This window comes from Lontra canadensis, unplaced genomic scaffold, assembly GCF_010015895.1.
Source record: "Lontra canadensis isolate GAN:19392208 unplaced genomic scaffold, GSC_riverotter_1.0 scaffold9, whole genome shotgun sequence".
Classification (NCBI taxonomy): Eukaryota; Metazoa; Chordata; class Mammalia; order Carnivora; family Mustelidae; genus Lontra; species Lontra canadensis.
In genome coordinates this window covers 12,482,081-12,503,921 of record NW_022631003.1, presented here as the reverse complement: position 1 = coordinate 12,503,921, position 21,841 = coordinate 12,482,081, and the positions used below count along the sequence as shown (strand labels likewise).

The following is a 21,841-nucleotide window of genomic DNA, read 5'->3' as shown; positions in this document are numbered from 1 at the left end:
GTCTTATGGTCAGTCACTTCAAATACATTATATGAATAGAACACATTGGAATTCAATTTCCAGGGGACACATGGCAAGAATGTGAACCACTGGCTCACACTGTGAATAAATTTGCTCTAGCGCCACAAAGTCATTAGGACCAGCTTTCACGTTCTATAAAAGAACAGGTGCACTTTTGTACAGGAATATTAGGAGACAAGAAGAGTGAGAGAGCACAAGAGCGGGACTCATCAAATAGGTTATTAAAAGAGGAGACTTTTTTAAATTTAAATTTTAGTTAGTGAACATAGTGCAAGATCGGTTTCTGGAGTTAGGTGATTCACCACTTACATACAATACCCAGTGCTCATCACAACAAGGGCTCTCTTTAATACTCTGCAACCATCTGGCCCATCCCCCACTCACCTCCCTCCAGCAACCCTCAGTGTGTTCTCTATTGTTAAGAGTCTCTTCTGGTTTGTTTCTGAAAGAGGAGAATTTGAGGACTACTATGTGAAGCATACATTTGGCATCTCGTTTATCTTTGCGATAACTCTGATGGTGTTACCTCTATTCTACCTCTATGAGGGGGTAATGGTGCAAGCCTAGAGCCCAAATTCACTTTTTTCCCCCAAAAATGTCATGTGTTTTTAGTGGGAATCCAGTATAAGAGGCCTTCCAGTACACTACCTAGGATTGCAGCAGAATATAAACAGGTAAGGCAAAACTTGGACTTATTCCTTCAGGGCCAGAATATACTACTTTTGCCTATAGGGGTACTTTGAAATAGAGGGCAATACCATCACCCTTTATCCTTTTTTTGTATGTTTATTTCAAATTTTTATTTAAATTTAAGTTCATTGCAGTATGCTGTACTATCAGTTTCAGGAGTAGAATTTAGCGATTCATCACTTACATATCACTCTTTATGCTTTTTAGGACAGCTGATCCTTTTCTCCTCAATAGGGAAAAATATCAAGTAAAAAATAACCGTTATGGGAAAGAATTTCAAGAACTGTAGGGGGCTTACATTACAATTCAAACAAGGTGAGTACAGCGAGACTGACAGGGACCTGAGGTGGAGGGCAGAGTCTGCACGTCTGAATTCCCAGTCCACGGTTCCTTCTTACTAAGAATACCAGGAAATGATTGCACACATTTCCCTAGACTGTCAACACATTTCAAGTTTCCCTTTAGGATAACCTGGCGCTTGGACCACGCCTGCAAATACCCCTCAGGCAAAGTGGCCGAGCCGCCTCCGCGCCGGACCCCCTCAGGCACCGCCCCCTGCCCCGCCCAGCCTGGCGCCTTCACGCTCTTCCACAGCCTTCGCGCCTGCGCAGGACGGACCTGCGGCTGTAGGCGGAAGTGGTTGCGCGTGCGCTGGAAGAGAAAGCTATTTCTTCCCTCCCTCCTCTTTTCCTCTAGGGCGGCTTTTCTAGGACATGCTTCCGGGTCAAAGGGTTTGCTTCCGGAAAGCGGGAAGGCTGAAGCGGGTTGATTAAACTGGAGTGGAGTTTGCGAGGTTCGCGTTGAAGAAGGCTGCAGCCATGGACAGGTCAGTTCAGGTGGTACTGTCTAAGCTCGGAGACTTGCCCCTCCTGCTTGTTGGTGGAACGAAATAGGCGAAACCCAACTCTCAGAGGAAGCCGTGGAGGGCCCGGGTTTTACCTTAGGACTCCTTACCCGGACTGGGGGTCACTGTAAATGGTGGAGGAAAGGCCGCTTGGGTCGGGGTGGATATAGACGGTAATGACCGTCTCAGGGCAGCTCGGCCATCTGTTTTGTGTTTTCGTGCATTTTTCGCTCTTCGGGTGGGCGGGATAGGACGTGGCCCGGCATTCGAGATACTGAATGACCTGCCCGAGATCACAAAGCCAGTCAGTGACGGAACTGGGTTCTCAACTCAGACTTTCTGATTCCAAGTTCCAGCATCAGAGTTACTGAATTGAATTTTTTCAATGACCTTGACACTATGTTAGCCACGTACGACATAGGTGAGTTTTTCTGTGTTCTTGGCCACGGGGAATTGGTTGTGTAGTGGAGGAGGCATCCGAGTGTTGCAAAGTGATATGTTTTGACTGTTCTATGAGAATAGAAAGTGAGGATGCGGTTAAGTCTACCTGCCACGGGAAGTAGCAGGAAGAATTCTCGAAGTAACTTTCTAGTTAGTCTGAATAATAGTAGCCAACATTGAGTACCTTAAACGCTTTCAATATATTACTAGCTAATTTAATTTTCCTATCTTTGAGGATAGGTACTATGAACCTCTTTTCATAGATGACACTGGGGCTAAAAGAGCTTAAGAACTTGGTCACAGTTAGGAAGCTAATAAATAGAAGAACCAAGTTGCCAACCTGGATCAATGTGTCTCCAGACTCCAGGTGGCTCTTTCTGGTGAGTTAAGTGTTCACTGGGTGGATCAAGGGGGCAAACGTAGGCCTCTGTAGAAGAAACAACATGTGTACAGGGTGCAAGAATACGAAAAGGAATGTGATGTGTAGTCTAATGGTCATATGCAATATGTGTTTGTGTGGGGATGTTGGTTGCTGAATATAAGGCTGAACTGGTAAGTTAGGGTTAGGCTGTAAAAAGCAAAGGAAATTTGGACTTGATTCTGTAAGCCAGAGAGATTCCGTAGGCTTCAGAGCTACCAAAGGTTTTAAGTGGAGGAAAAGCATATTAGATTCTTGTCTCAAAATACAGGTCTTTTAATTCACATAATTTATGTTCTAGACCTTGGACTGAGAATGGTGGGAGATTATGGGCACTGTGACTGCAATAGTACTGAGACAAGAGACACCATTAGTGTACTCTGCGGAAAAACAACTTGAAGGATCATTTCTCTCCAAGTTACTAGAATTCTTTTTTACTTAGCCTTCCGTCACGCCAGTCCAAACAACAGAATTTTTCATAGTACCCCTGGTTTGAAACATTTTGGAAACTACAGAAGATCCTTGTAAGAGATAGTTCCTGCAATTTTAGGGAACTCCTCAAATTAACAGAGGAAATACCTGCCTTCCTGAAGCAATTATGTGAAACGGTGTTATAGATTCCTAGTGTTGAAATCATTCCATAGGCAAATATAGTGAGTACTAGAAACTCAAAGATGTCTGTGCAGGAAAAATTTGGGAGGGACTTTGAAGGATAACCAAGATTTGGAAACAGCACTGTCAACCAAAAGATCAAAGACTTGGCTCCTAGGATGATCTATACCTTGAGTGACCCAGGGTCCTTTGCTCCAGTCATGATAAAGTTCTTTGCAAATGCTACATTCACATGAATTTAATGACACTATTTTAGGAGTGGCTATGGCGAGATGTCATCCCCTGTGATCCGGGAGGCAGAGGTGACTCGGACTGCACGGAAACAGAGTGCTCAAAAAAGAGTTTTAAGTATCCTTTTCATTGTAAGTGTTGTTATACAAGTTGCCATATGCTTGGAATCAGGATTATAGAATTTTCTTTTTATGAGATATACTAAAACTCGCTATTACAATAAAATGCTGTGGAATTAAATTTTTTAAGTTCCCAGATATGTTTGGTAAATGCTGAAATTCAGGGAGATTAAGATTTGTGTTACCCTGAAAATAGGACGTTCTGTTTTACTATCATATTGTAGCTTCTGCTGAGATTAGATATCCTTTTTTTAAATTTGAAATGTAAGGACCATGTATAGTAAGTAATCTAAGACTGATATCTGCAAAATTAAATGGTAGAGGGAGTTATTTACTCTTTGCGTAGACAAAATGGTAGCCATAAAAAATATGTATTCACATATTTTATGTAGTGTAAATATGGTTAATTTGATCTTTAGTGGTGTCTTTTCTATGTGGAAAACTTTTCTTAATGCTTCCTATAGTTCGGCCATCCCAAGATGAAATTTTTGCTACTACTACACCGAGAAACCAGGTTATCCCTCGGACTCCCAGTTCATTTCGACCACCTTGTAAGATTTTTTTGCCTTTAAAGCATTTAATAACAATAATGGTAGCTGTAGGTTAAGACTGAACAATGCACATAATAAATGTAATCTTTGGTTACAATATCAATAATTAAGAACAAATAATAATGACTACAAGTTACTATTTGTTGAACTCTTATCATGTACAAGGTACTGTACTTTACATAAATACACAGTCACTGTAACATAATTATTATCTCTATTTTGCCAAAACAAAGTGAGACTTGGACAAACTATTCAGTAAGGATAGCATGGCTGAGTAAATATGTAAGTAATGGAATCAGAATTCAAGCAGTGATTGTATACTGCAAAGCCTATGCCCTGTACACTAAATGGCCTCTTCAGAATGCTTTATAAAATTAGAATATGAAGAATCCATAGACTTAGTCATGTCCTTTTTTCTTTTTTAAACCACTTGGTTATGTTTTAACGAAAGCATCTCTATTTGCAGTAAAAATTTTTCCTGATGGGCTCAGTAGTACCAAAAGCTGAAACTTAGAAAAATAAGTTAAATCTTCATATCACGGAAATGTTAATATTTATTTACTTGGTTAGAATCTATGTAATTGAAAACAAAGTTATTGGGGCCACCTGGCTGACTCAGTAGAGTATGTGACCCTTGATCTTGGGGTTATGAGTTTGAGCCCACTTTGGGTGTAGAGATTATGTAAATAAATTTTAAAAATTAAAAAAAAGACAGGTTATTTATTGTTTAATTGTTTTGTTTTCATGATCACTGTTCAGGCACTTTAGGTTCTTTTTACTAACCTCTTATTTGTAGTTACTCCACCTGGCCGAAGCTCACTAAGGCATCCAGATGTTTCCTGCATTCTTGGAACAGGAGGCAGGTCTCCCCGGCTTACACAGTCTTCAGGGTTCTTGGGAAACCTATCTATGGTATGTAGAAAGCAGGGCTGAAAATTTCTCTCTTCATATAAAAGTATTGAGCCTTTAGTGAGATTTGAAGTCATAGTCATCAAAAGAGTAACTAGGTGATAGAGACTGAAATAATTTTTAGGTTAGGCTTTCAGAAAACCAACCTGAAGCATCTCATGTCACAGGTGGAAGCTGTGACGCCAAAAGCATTTAGATGTAGATAGATTGTGTTAATCTGATAGTCTGCTGATCCTAAGAAATAATTGGTGGGCTGCTGACAGCTATAAAAGCTGAGCCCTGTTTTGAAGCATAGAAGAGTTGGAAGCCAAGAGTAATGGATGAAGAGTAGCATAAGAAAGAGAGACGCTGCATTAAAGGAAAGAAAAGGGAAATATTGGGAAAAGTACCTGAGATGCTCTTCAGGAATTACTGTGGTACAGTATTGAAAATTGAATATATATTGAAATATCATATAAACTAATACAGATCGACTTGACCTAGGTGTTTAAAATATCCTCTAGAAAAAGAAAGGATTGTATCTAACTGAGAAACAGAAGAGTTCTGTTGGAGTAGTAGAGTATGATGGCTAGTTTAGTGCTTAAAAACAAGATAAAAATGGTCCTTCTATGTTTGCCTCTTTGCTTATTAAAACGGCACAGGGATTTTTACACACACTTGAAATTGTCTAGATTAGGTGTTTTCTGAAGAATGGTTTTGCATGTTAAATCTCTCCTGTCTTAATCTTTAAAATATTTATTGTTGTCTTACAGATTTTGTGTTAATGTCTAACAGTGATCTAGCCAATGAACAGTTTTACTCTGCATATGAATCTGGTTTATTTTGGCAGTGTTGCTTGAAAACATGAGTGAATTGACTACATCTGGGTTTAAACAAAAGAAGATGACTTATTATTTACTGTTTCAGAATTGCAAGATTAGTAGTAAAATTCTTACTGTCTTAAAACCCAGGACAGAGAAAATCTGTATTGATTATTATAAAATGTTTGGGTTTAAATATACATTTTTATTATTGCTTGTGCCTGGATTTTAAATAAAGGCAATTTTTTTTTTTTAAATAAAGTTTAAAATTTTTAAACCTTTGGATAGCTTTCTCTGGCTTAAAAAGATGGATTTTAAATAAAGGTGAATTTAAAAATAGGGACATGTTTTTAGCATTTTATACATGACCAAAAATAGTAGAGTAAGCCCCCATGTATGTTCTCATTGCCCAGTTATCAATTTATGGCTGATCTTGTCTCATCAACACCCACAAGCATCTCTTCTATGCTACTTTACAACTCCCAGATTTCACACCACTTTACCCATAAATAGTTTCGTATATGTCTCTGAGACATAAGAATATATTTCTTTAACACATTCCTATTAACACATCTAACACTGTATATACACACACACGGTAATTCCTTTATCATTTCAAATTTCCATTTTGTATGTGTATTTTTTCATTATTGTGTTTCATTAAGTATTCATATTTCCTTACTTATGGCAATTTTTTCAAGTTGGTTTGTTTAAATTAGGCTTCAAATAAACACGTTGCATATGCTTGATATGCCTCATCTTTTGATCTGTAATTCCGTCATCCCTTTTACTACCATTTATATATTGAAAAGTCTGTGTCATAGGTCCCTTACAATTTCCCAATCGTGAAAAACTGATGTGAACTTAGAGCAGTAGGATTTACCTGTTAATATCATCTTCAGTAGTACAAATGCAACGTTTATTGCCTTTAAAAAATATATATGGAGGGGCGCCTGGGTGGCTCAGTGGGTTAAAGCCTCTGCCTTCAGCTCGGGTCATGATCCCAGAGTCCTGGGATCGAGCCCCACATCAGGCTCTCTGCTCCGCGGGGAACCTGCTTTCTCCCCTCTCTCTCTGCCTGCCTCTCTGCCTACTTGCGGTATCTGTCAATTAAATAAATAAAATCTTTAAATATATATATATATATATATATATGGAGTAGTACAAAGAAGAAAACAGTCACAAAAGCTGTGATTTCCTTAACAAAATAGCCTGTGGCTATCTCTTAAATATGAAAAATACATATAGAGGTTTAAAAAATTTTTTTCATATTTCTTAAATATGAAAAATACATATAGAGGTTTAAAAAAATTTAGCAATATTAAAGTCTTTATTCCAATGGCAGTAGCTCATTCATTACTTTTTTATATCTTCTGGTTTGTTGTTTTTTTGTTTTTTGTTTTTTGGTTTTTTTTTTAGGTAACTAATCTGGATGACAGTAATTGGGCCACCGCATTCACGTCACAGCGATCAGGAACCCTCACAAACACTGAGTCTCACAGTGTAACAGAGGACGTAACTCTGAGTGCTGTTATGTTACGTGAGGATGACCCTGGTGAAGCTGGTAAGATGGCTTTTAGCTTTTTAACGAAGTAGCCTGCTCCTTTACTAAGATGAAGCAAGCTATCTCTTCCTTGTGAATGTCATTAAAATAGTTTTTGTTAAGTTGATTAGTTACGGTAATGCCTGAGTCATTTGATGTAGTAGCTCTGGAAGGTTGAGAACCTCACCTGAGTTCTCAGCTGGAGCATCTTGCTTCCGTGTAAATACCTGGTCGGGTTAGTAGACTAGTCTCATCTTTATTCTTTTCACATTTGTTCTGTTGGAAGAACATGTCTCTTTTTTTTTAGGTTTAGTTTTCAGATAATACCGTTGATATGTTTTGATGTGGGTGCTAATGCTGTTTTTTTTGGTTTTGTTTTTTTCAAATAGTATTGTGACCTTTCTAGTTTTAGGTTGGTTATTACCATTCCCTTTTGGAAAAAAGTATGCTTTTCATGTGTCTGTGTATAGTCATTATTACAGAGGTTCTTCACTTTATCATCATCATAAGCTAACATAATAGAGTCTGTGTGCTTACCTCTGCATGAACATTATCTCCTGTAACAATCCATTAAAGAGTTACAATAACTATTCCCATTTATGGGGAAAGGAAACTGCTGCTCTTTGTGGTTAACCTGCTTCAGCTCACCTGGCTTAGAAGTGAGGGCACCAGGATTTGAAACTAAGCAGTTTGATTTCATGGCACTTCTCTTAACATGGTGGTAACCACTGCTTCCTTGTAGTATCTGCCAGTAATAAGTACTCAAATTTTGAGTGACTCAGAAATCCTTTATACTGAATCTTTAAAATACAAAAAATGTTCATTTTTAGTATGAGTAATGGATGAGACCTTAAATACGATACAGTACTTTAGTAGAGTAGACCATGTCATCTTAGTACCTGTTATAACTGTCTCAGCTTCTTTGTTATGTATTTAAAATGCAATTCAGATATTTTAAATTTTGGTTCACATTTTCTTAGTAATTGTGGATAGATAAGATTAATACCTAACACATCTTCAGGCTCTTAAAAGACTTGTAGGTAACAAGAAAAATAGTTGATACATTGGACTACATCAAAATCTAAAATTTCTATGCATCAAAAGATACAGTCAGTAGAGTGAAAAGGCAGCCCATGGAATGGGAGGATATTTGCAATTCTTATATCTGATAGGAGGTTAATATCTAGAATGTAGAAAGAACTACTACTCAACAACAACAAAAAACAACACAATTTAAAAATGGGCAAAGGATTTAAATAGACATTTCTCCAAAGATATAAAAATGGCCAATACGAATATGTTATGATGCTCAACATTACTAATCATTAGGGAAATGCTGATCAAAACTGAAATGAGACCACCTCACACCCATTAGGAAGGATACTACCAAGTCATAACAAACAAAAAGAAAATAACGAGTATTGGCAAGGATGTGGAAAAATTGGAGCCCTTGTGCGTTATTGGTGGGAAAGTAAAATTGTGCAGTGTTATGGAAAAACAGATGGTGATTCCTCAAAAAATAGAATTACCGTATGATGAGCAATTCTGCTTTTGGGTATATGCCGCAGAAAAATGAAATCAGGATCACAAAGAAATTTGTGTATCATTGTTTGTAGCCCTGTTATTTATAATAACCAAAAGGTAGAAGCAACCCAAATGTCTTTTGATGGATGAATGGATAAATAAATATGTTATATACGTATACTGGGATATTATTCAGCCTTAAAAAGTAAGGAAGTTCAGATAACATATTACAACATGAATGAAACTTGAAGATATTTTGCCAAATGAAATAAGCAGGTGACAAAATAACAAATACTGTATGATTGGACTTATATGAGGTACCTAAAGTAATCAGACTCCTGGAAGATAGAATGATGATTCTAGGGACTATGGGAAAGAGGAATGGAGTAATTGTTTAATAGGTACAGAGTTTTGGGTTTTTTTAATTGAGATATAATTGACATACTACATTGTGTAAGTTTAAGGTGTACAACATTGAGTTGATGTATTTACATATTGCAATGTGATTACTAGTGTTGGCTAACACCTCCATCATACCTTCACATCACAGAAATACTATTTCTTTTTTTGTGGTGAGAACATTTAAGATCTAGTCTCTCAACACCTTTGAACTGTATATAATACAGATTTGTTGACTATAATCAATGCTATACATTAGATTTCCAGAACTTACTCATCTCCTAACCGCAAGTTTGTACCCTTTGACCAACATCTCCAATTTTTTCACCTCTTTGCTCCGTAACCACTCCTCTGCCCTTTATTTATATGATCTTGGATTTTTAAGATTCCATGTGTAAGTGTTATCTTATAGTATTTGTCTTTCTCTGTCAGATTTATTTCACTTAGCGTAATGTCCTCATAGTCCATCCACATTGTCACTAGTGGCAGGATTTCCTTCTTTCTGATGGCTGAATAATATTCCATTGTATGTATTACCGCTTCTTTACCCGTTAATCTCATGATGGATACTTGGGTTGTTTCCATGTCTTTGCTATTATGAGTAGTGCTGCAGTGAACGTAGGAGTGCAGATACCTTTTTGATACTCTCTCTTCATTTCCTTTGGATATATATGCAGAAGTGAGATTATTGTTTCATATGGTCGTTCTTTTTAAATTTTTTGAGGAACCTCCTTACTCTTCTGTAGTAAACTGAACCAGTTTACATTATTACTGATAGTACACAAAAGCACTTGTTTTTTCTTATCTTATTAATGATAGCCATCCTGACCAGTGTGAAGCAATAATTTCATTGTATTGATTTATGTTTTTTCTGATACTAACATGGAGCATCTTTTCATATATCTCTTGGCCATTTGTAGGTCTTTGGAGAAATACTATTCAGTTCCTCTGCCCATTTTTTAGTTAGACTGGAGTTTTTTTGTTAATGAATTATATGAGTTCTTTATATATTTTGGAATTAACCTCCTAGCAGATAGATGGTTTGCAAATATTTCCACCCATTCCGGAGGTTGTATGTTTGCTTTTTCATTTTGTTAATTGTTTCTTTTGCTGTACAGAGCTTTTTAGATTGACGTAGTCTTACTTGTTGACTTTGCTTTTGTTTCTTGTACTTTGGTGTCATATCCAAAACAATTGTTTCCAAGATCAATGTCAAAGAGCTCTTTGCCTATTTTTTTTTCTAGGAATTTTATAGTTTCAGGTCATGGTTAAGTCTTTAATCCATGTCAAGTTAATTTTTATGAGTGGTATAAGATAGGGTCCAGTTTTATTTTTCTGTATGTGGTCACCCTTTTCCCAGCACATTTTATTGAAAAGGCTATCTTGGGACACCTGGGTGGCTCAGTTGATTAAGTATCTGTGAGTCCTGCATTGGGCTTCTTGCTCAGCAGAGAGCCTGCTTCTCCCTCTACTGGCTGCTCCTTCCACCTGTACTCTTCTGTCTCACCCTCTCTCTGGCAAATAAATAAATAAAATCTTTTTAAAAGAATAAAAAGACTGTCCTTTCCCCACTGAGTATTCTTGGTTCCTCTGTCAAATATTATTTGATTGTATATATGGGAGTTTATTTCTGGACTCATCCATTGGTCTGTGTGTCTGTTTTTGTTTTTTTTTTAAAGATTTTATTTATTTATTTCACAGAGAGAGATCACAAGTAGGCAGAGAGGCAGGCAGAAAGAGAGAGAGGAGGAAGCAGGTTCTCCGCTGAGCAGAGAGCCCAGTGTGGGACTCGATCCCAGGACCCTGAGATCACGACCTGAACCAAAGGCAGAGGCTTAACCCACTGAGCCACCCAGGCGCCCCTGTGTGTCTGTTTTTATGCCAGTCTCATACTGTTCTGATTACTAAAACTTTGTAGTATAGTTTGAGATCAAGTATGATAACTCCACTTTCTTGCTCTTAGGATTGCTTGGGCTATGCTGAGTTGTAGTTTTGTAAGATGAAAAGAGTTCTGTGGGTAGATGGTAGTGATGGTTCTACAACAGTGTGAATGTACTTAATGCCACTAACTACATAAAAGAGGTTAAAATGGTAAATTTTGTTGTATTTTTCTTACCACAGTTAAAATTTTTAAGAAAATACAGAAGTGAAAAAAAAAAAGGGATGTGTAGCTATGTTTTTAAGGGTTCAAAGAAACAGAATTACCTAGGAATATGTCACTTAACTTTTTGTTCCTTTTCTTTTTAATGTGTTCTAGCATCCATGAGTATGTATTCTGATTTCCTGCAGTCTTTTTTAAAGCACTCTTCATCTACAGTTTTTGACCTTGTAGAAGAGTATGAAAACATTTGTAGTTGTCAGGTAAGTTTATTTCGCACTAAGTTAGTTCGGTCAGACTTCAGTACTCTTAGTTTTTTGAACAGCCTCAACCTGTGAATTTCCATACTGTATTTAAAGGGGATGTCTTAGGGGTGTAGTGGCAGGGGTGGCATGGTTGGGACATTAGCCAGAGCAGCTCTGCTTTTTACATGTTGAAGTTCCATAAAAGCTTTATTTGGAAACCAAAGGATTCTGCTGCTTTAAAAGAGAAAAAAAAAAAAAAGGAAAATCCAAAATATACAAAGAACTCTTAAAATCCAACAATTAGGAAATGAACAGACCAATTAAAAAAATGGACATGGGGCTCCTGGGTGGCTTAGGGTTAAGTGTCCAACTCTTAGCTTAGCTCGGGTCTTGATCTCGGGGTTGTGAATTCAAGCCCCGTGTTGGCCTCCATGCTGGGCATGAAGCCTACTTTAAAAAAGAAAAAAAAAAAGACAAACTATGTTAATAGACAGCACACCAGAGAAGATACACAGATGGCAAATAAGGATATGAAAAAAATGTTCAACATCGTGTGTCATTATGGAATTGTAAATCAAAACAATGAGCTGTCACTGTACGCCTATTAGAATGGCAAAAGTCCCAAACACTAACAACACTAAATGCGGGCAAGGATGTGGAGCAGCAGTAGCTCTCATACATTGTTGATGGGAATGCACAATGGTATAGCCACTTTGGAAGACAGTTTCTCAGTTTCTTACAAAACTGAGCATACTCATATCCTATGATACAATAACATTCATACTCTGGTATTTACCAAAATTAATTAAAAACTTATGCCCACACAAAAACCTGCATATAGATGTTTATAGCAGCTTTATTTGTAATTGCCTAAACTTAGAAGCAAACAAGATGTCCTTTAGTAAGTGAATGGATAAATCAACCATGGTACTTAAAGACTATATTGTTTGACGCTAAAACAAAATAAGCCATCAAGCCATGAAGAGACAAGAATGAACCCTAAACACATATTACTAGGCTAAAGAGATCACTTTGAAACAGCTGCATACTATTTAAATCTAACTATATGACGTTTTGGAAAAGGCAAAACTTGGAGAGAATAAAAACACGTGTGCTTGCCCAGGGATGGAGAAAATAAGGATGAAAAGTGGAGCCGGGTGGGTTTTGGGGTGAGTGAAACTACTCTGTACGAGATTATAATGTGGATACTTGTTACACATTTGTCAAAACCCGTAGAATATACAACACCAATGCCTGGTGGATCAGTTGTTTAGGCATCTGTCTTCCACTCAGGTCATGATCCCAGGGCCCTGGGATTGAGTCCCACACTGGGCTTCTAGCTCAGCGGGGAGCCTTTTTCCTCCCTCTGCCTGTTGCTCCTCCTGCTTGTGCTCTCTGACAAATAAAATCTTTAAAAAAAAAAAAAAAAAAAGAATATGCTGCACCAAGAGTGAACTCTTTTAATATTAACTGTGGACTTCAGGATGATCATGACAGGTCAGTGTTGGTCATTGATTGCTGTAGCAGGTGCACTCTTCTGGTACTAGATATTGATAGTAAGGGGTGAAGTTACATGTGGAGTTAGAAAGTACTGGGAACTCTGTACTTTCCACTCAGTTTTGCTGTGAACCTAAAACTGCTTGAAAAAATTGTCTCTTTTACTGTATTATTTATTTATTTTAGAGAGAGAGCAAGTCCACATGTGAGCTGGGGGAGTAGCAAAGAAAGGATGAAGAGAGGGAAGGGGAAAGAATTTCAAGCAGATTCCTTCCGCATGCCAAGGATGTAGCCTGACATGGGGCTTCATCTCACAACTCTGAGATCATGACCTGAACCAAAACCAAGAGTTGGCTCCTTAGTTTTCTGAGCCAGTGAGGCGCCTGTAAAAAAAAGTCTATTAAAAAAAAAAAAAAAAAAGGAAAAGGTGGTGTGCTTGGCTGGCTTTGTTGGAAAAGCATGCAACTCTTGATCTTGGTATCTTGAGTTCTAGCCCCACATTGGGTGTAGAGATTACATTAAAAATTAGTAAATAAACTTAAAAAAAAAAAAAGGACTTCAAATAACTATTGCATTTAAGAATGATTGAAATAATAGCCAATATTTTTTGAGAATTTAATACTGTTTGAGTAATCAGTCTCTGAATTGCTCTATTATAAAAGCAGTAGCTTCATTAAATAACAAAAGCAATAATAATCACTTAATGAATTACTGGAATTAGGATTCCAATAGAAAACGTAATAATGAGAAGTACAGATAACACTGTTATTAAACATTGCCCTTAAGATAAGAATGCCATTACTTTGTGAATGCTTTTTAAATGGAGAGAAAAATTGCGTGGTAGCAATTCCTCATCTTCTGAATGAGGGAGCTCCTGTTTCCTAGTTCCCCTTGATAAGATAAGGAAGGTACTATTCATAACCTTTGAGAAAGGTTTCCTTTACCCTGTGTCCTTAAACTTTCTGATAAACAATTTTATGTGTGTTTCTGGAGAGACCATCTACACTTTTCATTAGATTTTCACATGTGCCTCACCCTGAAAAAGGTTAAGAACTACTGTTTTAGAACAAGGAGGGATTTTAGTTAAGTTTTGGTTAGAAATGACAATGTTTTAGTACCAATCTTTTTTTTTTTTTTCCTTCTTTTAAGAGATAGAGTGCTCACCCTTGGGTTTGAGGGGGGAGTAAAGGGGAGGGGTGAAGTGAGAGGAGAGAGAGAGAGAGTCCCAAGTAGGTGTCACATGCAGCGTGGAGCCGACTTAGGGGCTTGATCCCAAGACCATGACCCAAGCTGAAATGAAGAGTCAGAGGCCCAACCGACTTGAGTCCACCTGGCATCCCTCGGTACCAATCTTAAAATGTTTTTCTTGATTTGTTATACGGTATTAAGTTTTCTGTCATAATTTGAAGATATTTTTAATTTTCATTGCCATGCTGTTCATGTTATGATTTTGTCAGGTATAGGTTAGAATTTGCTTGTCTTCTGAGTAGGTATATAAGATGAAAAAAATATACCCATGTCTGTTATTGTTGAATCTGAACTCTAGAGTATATTAGAACTTTTACATAAATACTCAAATAAGCATACCTTACTTCAAAGGCTGTTTCTGGTGGGAATGTTATATTTCATTCAATTAAAAAAGGCAATAGGTAGGCAGGAACAATTTATAATACAGTATGTGTGTGTATGCTTATATGTGTATATATTTAGTTTTAGCACCATGCAGTTGAAGAACACAAAGTTATGACTTAGAATGAAAGAGAATCTCTTTTGTTTTTACGTCAGGTGAACATACTGAGTAAAATAGTGAGTCGAGCAACACCTGGACTTCAGAAGTTCTCAAAAACAGCCAGTATGCTCTGGCTTCTTCAACAGGAGATGGTCACGTGGAGGCTGCTGGCTTCTCTGTATAGGTAAAATTCTGTAGGACTGACTCAGTAAAATAAACACACAGTAACCAATAGACAAAAGTGAAAGTAGTATGTGTTTGGAAATAGGTTCTGCTATTTTTGATATTTATCATTTTGAATGCCTTGTCATTAGATCATTGTTGGGGCTGAGTTAGGAGGGAAGAGGGAAATGCTAGGTCATAAAGCCGCTAGCTCCCAAGAATATATGTATAATGGTTAAGGAAAGTGCTGAAAATACTTGAATACTTAGGAGAGGATAGACAAGAAAAAGAACTGAAAAACAGACTTTATGTCAAGCATCAGTTTGAAAGAAGTTAACCATGTTTTCCTGCTCTCAGATTCTTGCTCTCAGAAGAGTTTTGGCTCTCATTCTGTTGCTTTTTTATCATGATGAGAAAATCTTGAGAGAAAATCAGATTATTTAATTTTTGCCATATGAAAACATTATATTAAAAAGTTAGGTGTGTGCATTAGTAGGTAGCCAAGAAAGTCTTTTTGCACTGTGTATTTTTAGTATCAGTTTTGTTCAGGTCTCAATATCAGATCCAGAAATATTTATTGCTTGTAACTTTGTTTTTAAAGAATGATTAAGTTTGACTAGAAACTCATTCACTTATGCTGACTAGAATACAAGTTTGTGTATATATGTAGTTTAAGAGGTGATTTCATATATAAATTAAGGCTTTTTTATTTTGTGTTATTTTTCCTCAGAGACAGAGTACAGTCTGCATTAGAAGAGGAAAATACATTTGCAGTTACTGTAAGCTTAAGATTAATTTTTTCCTCTATAAATATTTAAAAATTAAAATGGTTTTTAGTAATAGAATTGTATTTTTGACCATCTTGAGTTTCTTCATTTTAAAAATTTTATAAGTAAAGGGGCACCCAGGTGGCTCAGTGGGTTGAGCCTCTGCCTTCGGCTCAGGTCATGATCTCAGGGGCCTGGGATCAAGCCCCGGGTCAGGCTCTCTGCTCGGCGAGGAGCCTGCTTTCCCCTCTCTCTCTGCCTGCCTCTCTGCCTACTTGTGATCTCTCTGTCAAATAAATAAATAAAATCTTCAAAAAAACCTTTTTTTACAAGTAAAGATAATCTCATAAAATGATTAAGTATCAATATTATAGAGTAAAATGTAAAAGTCCTCTTTTATCTCTCTTACTCTTCAGTCTTTCTGCTACCACTTTTCTGTGTATCCTTATATGTTTATACATACACATAGTTTTTTGGTTTTTGTTTTTATTTTGTTTTTAAGATTTTATTTATTTGACAGACACAGTGAGAGAAGAACACAAACAGGAGGAGTGGGAGAGGGAGAAGTAGGCTTCCCACTAAGCAGGGAGCCTGAAGCAGGGCTCCATCCGAGGACCCTGGGATCATGACCTAAGCCGAAGGCAGATGATTAACGATTGAGCCACCCAGGTGCCCCAACATAGTTGCTTTTTTTTTTTTTTTAATGTATAGTATGATTTCTGTTATATATTATAGTGATTTTCCATTTTATTCATCAATATTTGTATTTTTTTTTCATGTCAGTTCATGTAGATTTAGCTTATTTTTTCATAGTATGCTAGAGTATAAGTGAACCATAAATTTTTCAGACATTCTGATGAATATATTTAGGTTGTTGCCAGTATTTCTGCTATACCAGTCAATAATGCAATGAACATTCTTCATATTTATCTGTATATTCAAAAATTTTTTACATTTCTAGAAGTGAGTTGTTGGGTCAAAGTTTGATAGAGATTGTCATATTGCCTTCCCAATGGAATATGCTGATGGTGGGAGAAAATGTTTAATATCAATCATTTGATGTTGCCAGTTGGAGGAAAAGTGTGTTATTTTAATATGCATATCATTGATCATAGGAAGGTGGAGTGTTATTCATTCTTAAGCATTAATATTCTTTTTTTTTTAAGATTTTATTTATTTATTTAAGACAGATCACAAGTAGGCAGAGAGGCAGGCAGAGAGAGAGAGGGGGAAGCAGCTCCCTGCTGAGCAGAGAGCCCGATGCGGACCTGAGCCGAAGGCAGTGGCTTAACCTACTGAACCACCCAGGTGCCCCTTAAGCATTAATATTCTTATACAAATTGTATATTCATATCCTTTACTCATTTTCCAATTATTATTTCCTCATATATGTTAAAGATAGTCTTCTGTTACTTGTCTTTCAACTTAGTCTTTGTCAAGCAGACATTTCCTTTTTTTGTGTTCCCATCTGTCAGGTTTTCCTTTGTCATTCATTATTTTGTGTCTTGTTAAGGAAGGCCTTTCCTACCTATTTTTAAAGTAATTCTCCAGGGGCACCTGGGTGGCTCAGTGGGCTAAAGCCTCTGCCTTCCGCTCAGGTCATGATCTCAGGGTCCTGGGATTGAGCCTCGCATCAGGCTCTCCAGTCAGCATGGAGCCTGCTTCCTCCTCTCTCTTTGCCTGCCTCTCTGCCTACTTGTGATCTCTGTCTGTCAAATAAATAAATAAGATCTTTAAAAAATAAATAAGTAAATAAAATAAAATATTCTCTGGTGTTTTCTTCTAAACCCAAATCTCATTTTCTTCATAATAAGCTCTCTAGGAATTCACCTAGAGTAATTTTGTCTCTGAAGTAAGAAAGAGATTTAACTTTTTTCAGATGGATATCCATTTAGTCCCAACACCACTTATCAAACAAATGTATTTGTCATATTTATACATGTATCTTCTTTCTCTTTTATTGATTGATTTATTTGAAAACCAATATTATACAGCTGAGTCTCTAATTCAGAAGTTTTGGTATTTGGCAAGATAAGTCTCCCTCATTTAAAAATACATTTTTGCACACTTTTTTCCAAATGAACTTTGCAATTTTTATTTTTTTAAAAGTCCTATTGGGATATTTATTGAAGTGGCTATTCAATTTGTAAATTTGGGGAGAAGTGACATCTTTACATGTTGAATCTGCTTATGATCATAGCATATTTCCAATTATTTAGTTTTTTTAACATACAATGTATTATTGGTTTCAGAGGTACAGGTGTGTGATTCATCAGCCTTATATAATACCCAGTGCTCATTATATATCACTTCCTCTCCTAAATGTCCATCACCCAGTTACCCCATCCCTCCACCTTCTCCATTTATTTAGATTTTTTTATAGTTAATATAAATCTGTACTTGTCTCTATAATAAAGTCTATATGAATCATGTCGTGAATGGACTCTTTCGTATTGCATTTTCTAATTATTTATTACTGTAAAATAGGCTAATGATTTGTGTTTAGAGCTCATATTTAGCCATTTTTCTGAACTCTTACTAGCTCTAGTTGATTTTTTCATTTGACTTTATTGAGTTTTCTACATTGGCACTAATTGTCTACACATAGTAAGTTTCCTTTAATCCTTTTAATCTCTTGTTTCTTTTACTTGCCTTATAACATTGACTAGGAGCACCCATACAGCATTGAATTGTATTAGTAATAAACATTTTTTTCTTATTCCTGACTTTTGATAAGAATGCTTTTGTTTTGGGGCGCCTAGGTGGCTCGGTGGGTTAAAGCCTCTGCCTTTGGCAGATGATCCCAGGTTCCTGGGATTGAGCCCCGCATCAGGCTCTCTGCTCAGCATGGAGCCTGCTTCCTCCTCTCTCTCTTTGCCTGCTGCTCTGCCTACTTGTAATCTCTGTCTGTCAAATAAATAAGTAAAATCTAAAAGAAGAAAAATTGTTTAGAAAAAATGCTTTTGTTTTATTGTATATTAAGGTTTTTTTTTTTTTTCTGTCTTAACCAGTTAAGAGTTGGGATGGGTATTGAATACAATCAGAAGTGTTTTATTTTTTTTAATTTTTTTTAAAATGTATTTTGTGGTTCTTTTTTCTTTTTCTTTTTTTTTTTTAAGATTTTATTTATTTATTTGACAGAAAGATCACAAGTAGGTAGAGAGAGAGGAGGAAGCAGGCTCCCTGCTGAGCAGAGAGCCCAATGCAAGGCCTGATCCCAGGACCCTGGGATCATGACCTGAGCCAAAGGCAGAGGCTTTAACCCACTGAGCCACCCAGGCACCCCTCAGATGTGATGAATATCTGCTTTAATTTATTAATGTAGTGGCTTGCATTTCCCTAATGTTGAGTTATCTTCAAGTAGGATAAACTCTGTTATGATATATTCTTAAATAGACTACTAAATTTTATTAGCTAATTATTTTATTGAGAACTTTCGCAAATGTATTTTCTTTTTTTGTTACTTATCCTTATCCAGTTTTGGTGTCTGAATTATGTTAGTTCTCCAGAACAAGATCATATATCTCCCATCATTTTTCCATACTCGTTTAAAGAACATGGAAACTACTTGTTCTTTAAAGATGTGGTAAAAATATGCCTTTAAAATCATAAAGACCAGGTAGTCTTTGGGGGTTTAATTGCTTTTTATTTTCTGATTATATGTTTGAAGCAACTATAAATAAATCAAAAGTGAAAATAAATACACATTTTTATAGTAAATGATTTCAGTCATACATGTCTGTTAATCTGCTCTTCACCTAAAATACTTCTAACATCTTTTCAATCTTTTAATTTATTCATTCTACAAACACTGTTTAATTCCAACCAAGTGACATGCACATGTAGGAAGATTATCATATACTTAGCTATTATTGAACTTACTAGTTTTTTTTTTTTTTTAAGATTTTATTTATTTATTTATTTGACAGACAGAGATCACAAGTAGGCAGAGGCAGGCAGAAAGAGACAGAGAAGCAGGCTCCCCACTGAGCAGAGAGCCCAGTGCGGGACTCTATCCCAGGACCCCAGGATCATGACCTGAGCCGAAGGCAGAGGCTTTAACCCAATGAGCCACCCAGCCGCCCCTGAACTTACTAGTTTTAATAGTTTTCCATTGATTGTTTTATTTTTCTATCTACAAATAGTGATGACTGACTTTGATGTTTTTTCCATACTTATTACGACTTAGTTCTTTTTCTGGTTTTATATAATAGCTAGAACTTTCAAAGTAAAGTTGAATAATTACAGAAATTCTTCTCATCTTCTCGATTTTATTTTATTTTTTTTTTGTTTTAAAGATTTTATTTATTTGAGAGAGAGAGCAAGCAGGGGAGGGGGGAATAGGAAGAGGGACAAGCAGACGCCCCACTCAGCATGTAGCCCAATGTGGGGCTCTATCCTAGGACCCTGAGAACATGACCTGAGCTGAAGTCAGATGCCCACCCAGCTGAGCCACCCAGGCGCCTTTATCTTCTCGATTTTGAAGGAATATCTCTCTATAGTTACTTTGCTGTAGGTTTCAACAAGGTAGTCTATTATATTGGCAAAATATTCTTCTGTTTCTAATTTTTAAAGTTATTTTTTATCAAGTGACATTTGGCATCTATCAAGGTATTCACGTTGCTTTTTCCTTTTTTTAACCCACAAATAAGATGGATTAATAGATTTGACCTGTGCTTCTACTGGTCACAAACCTTTTGATATACTGTTTAATATTACTTGCTAATATCTATGTGAAATTGTCTTTTAAAGTCATTCTTAAGACCCTTGGATTGTGGGGCACCTGGGTGGCTCAGTGGGTTAAAGCCTCTGCCTTCGGCTCAGGTCATGATCCCAGGGTCCTGGGATGGAGCCCCGCATCTGGCTCTCTGCTCGGCAGGGAGCCTGCTTCCTCCTCTCTCTCTGCCTGCCTCTCTGCCTACTTGTGATCTCCGTCTGTCAAATAAATACAATCTTTAAAAAAAAAAAAAAAAACCCTTGGGTTGTTAAGTTTTATTACCTATCAACTTCTGCTACGTAAAGTGGAAAGAATTTAAAGTTTTTAAATGTTTACTTTCTGATATGTCACATGACTACCTACTGCCCTTTATTAAGATTTTTTTGTGTTTCATTGTTCTGTGTTTTATTTTTCCCCACAACATCATCTCTGGGGAAGTAACGTTTTAAAATTCGAAGCGTAACCAAAGAATTAAAATGTCATGTAAGAGTTGCTGCAAATTGATCTAGTAGTTTGAAATTTACTTACGAAAAATTTTCAAACATGAATACACAGATTTGTTGTATGGTTAAATGTTTATGCATAATTAAATATAATTATGTCAGATTCACTTTTCCCTTTGTATTAAAATAATATTCTTAGAACATCTTTTTTTTTCTCTCCTTCAAATAATTTTTTAATAGGCTCTTAATGCCAGTGAGAAAGTGGTGGTGGAAGCATTATTTCAGAGAGATTCACTTGTCCGACAAAGTCAGGTATGACTAAAATTTTGAAATACTTTTTTAAGAAACATGGAGAAAAGCTAAATGACATGCAAAGAACTAAAGCTTTTTAAGTTTAAAACATTAACCTTTTTTTCTTTTTGATCTTTTACTTGTAATTAAAAGGCATTAAGAACCTTGTTCTTCAATTTTTGAATAATAGCCCTAGTATTTGCAGGAATAGCCTTTTAAGAATTGTATTATTCCTGTAGAAAATAGAAAATATCTTTCTTTTGCCATATTTGTATATCTTAAAAAAGTAAAATGTAGTTGGAAAAATTGTTAGTTGGTATTTTTTTAAATAGAAACCTTTTTTAAATTAAGGATGGAATTACCACTTTAAATAAAACACTGACAGGTTTTATAGTTAATACTTCTTTTTTTTTTTTTCTTTCCTAGCTTGTGGTGGATTGGCTAGAGAGTATTGCCAAAGATGAGATCGGAGATTTTTCCGATAATATTGAATTTTATGCAAAATCAGTGTATTGGTAAGTTACTAATCATTTATTCTTAAAGTCGCTCAACATTGGCTTTGTTTATTTATCTTTCAACACATATTCAGTTCTTACTGCTTATTCAGCCTGTCAGCAAAACAGATTAAAAACTCTGCTTTTATGGCGTCATAATCGTTTAACAGCGTTAGACCACAAATACGTAGCCTGTTGGAAATCAGAGCTTTGAAAAAGAGTGTCAGAGTTAATAGATAGAGGATGACAGTGGGTGCAAGTTTAAATAGAAGAGGTAGTCAGGGCAGGCCTCTCTA

At 36.3% G+C, this 21,841-nt stretch overlaps 1 protein-coding gene across 5 annotated transcripts in view; it reads left to right on the top strand.

The window, feature by feature from the left end:
- Positions 1-1,349: 1,349 nt before the first annotated feature.
- NUP107 (nucleoporin 107) overlaps positions 1,350-21,841 on the top strand; it is a 48,145-nt gene continuing 27,653 nt past the window's right edge. For 2 of the 5 annotated variants that reach the window (XM_032854865.1, XM_032854861.1), the window contains exons 1-11: positions 1,350-1,537; positions 2,237-2,376; positions 3,283-3,374; positions 3,841-3,927; positions 4,724-4,839; positions 7,056-7,200; positions 11,360-11,463; positions 14,728-14,855; positions 15,564-15,612; positions 21,001-21,072; positions 21,478-21,566. In XM_032854865.1, the coding sequence (XP_032710756.1) occupies positions 2,345-2,376; positions 3,283-3,374; positions 3,841-3,927; positions 4,724-4,839; positions 7,056-7,200; positions 11,360-11,463; positions 14,728-14,855; positions 15,564-15,612; positions 21,001-21,072; positions 21,478-21,566 (914 nt within the window). In that variant the 5' untranslated portion in view covers positions 1,350-1,537; positions 2,237-2,344. Of the gene's footprint in view, positions 1,538-1,857; positions 1,977-2,236; positions 2,377-3,282; positions 3,375-3,840; positions 3,928-4,695; positions 4,840-7,055; positions 7,201-11,359; positions 11,464-14,727; positions 14,856-15,563; positions 15,613-21,000; positions 21,073-21,477; positions 21,567-21,841 lie in introns of those variants that run through there. The other 3 variants (XM_032854862.1, XM_032854863.1, XM_032854866.1) reach the window with 3 other exon arrangements.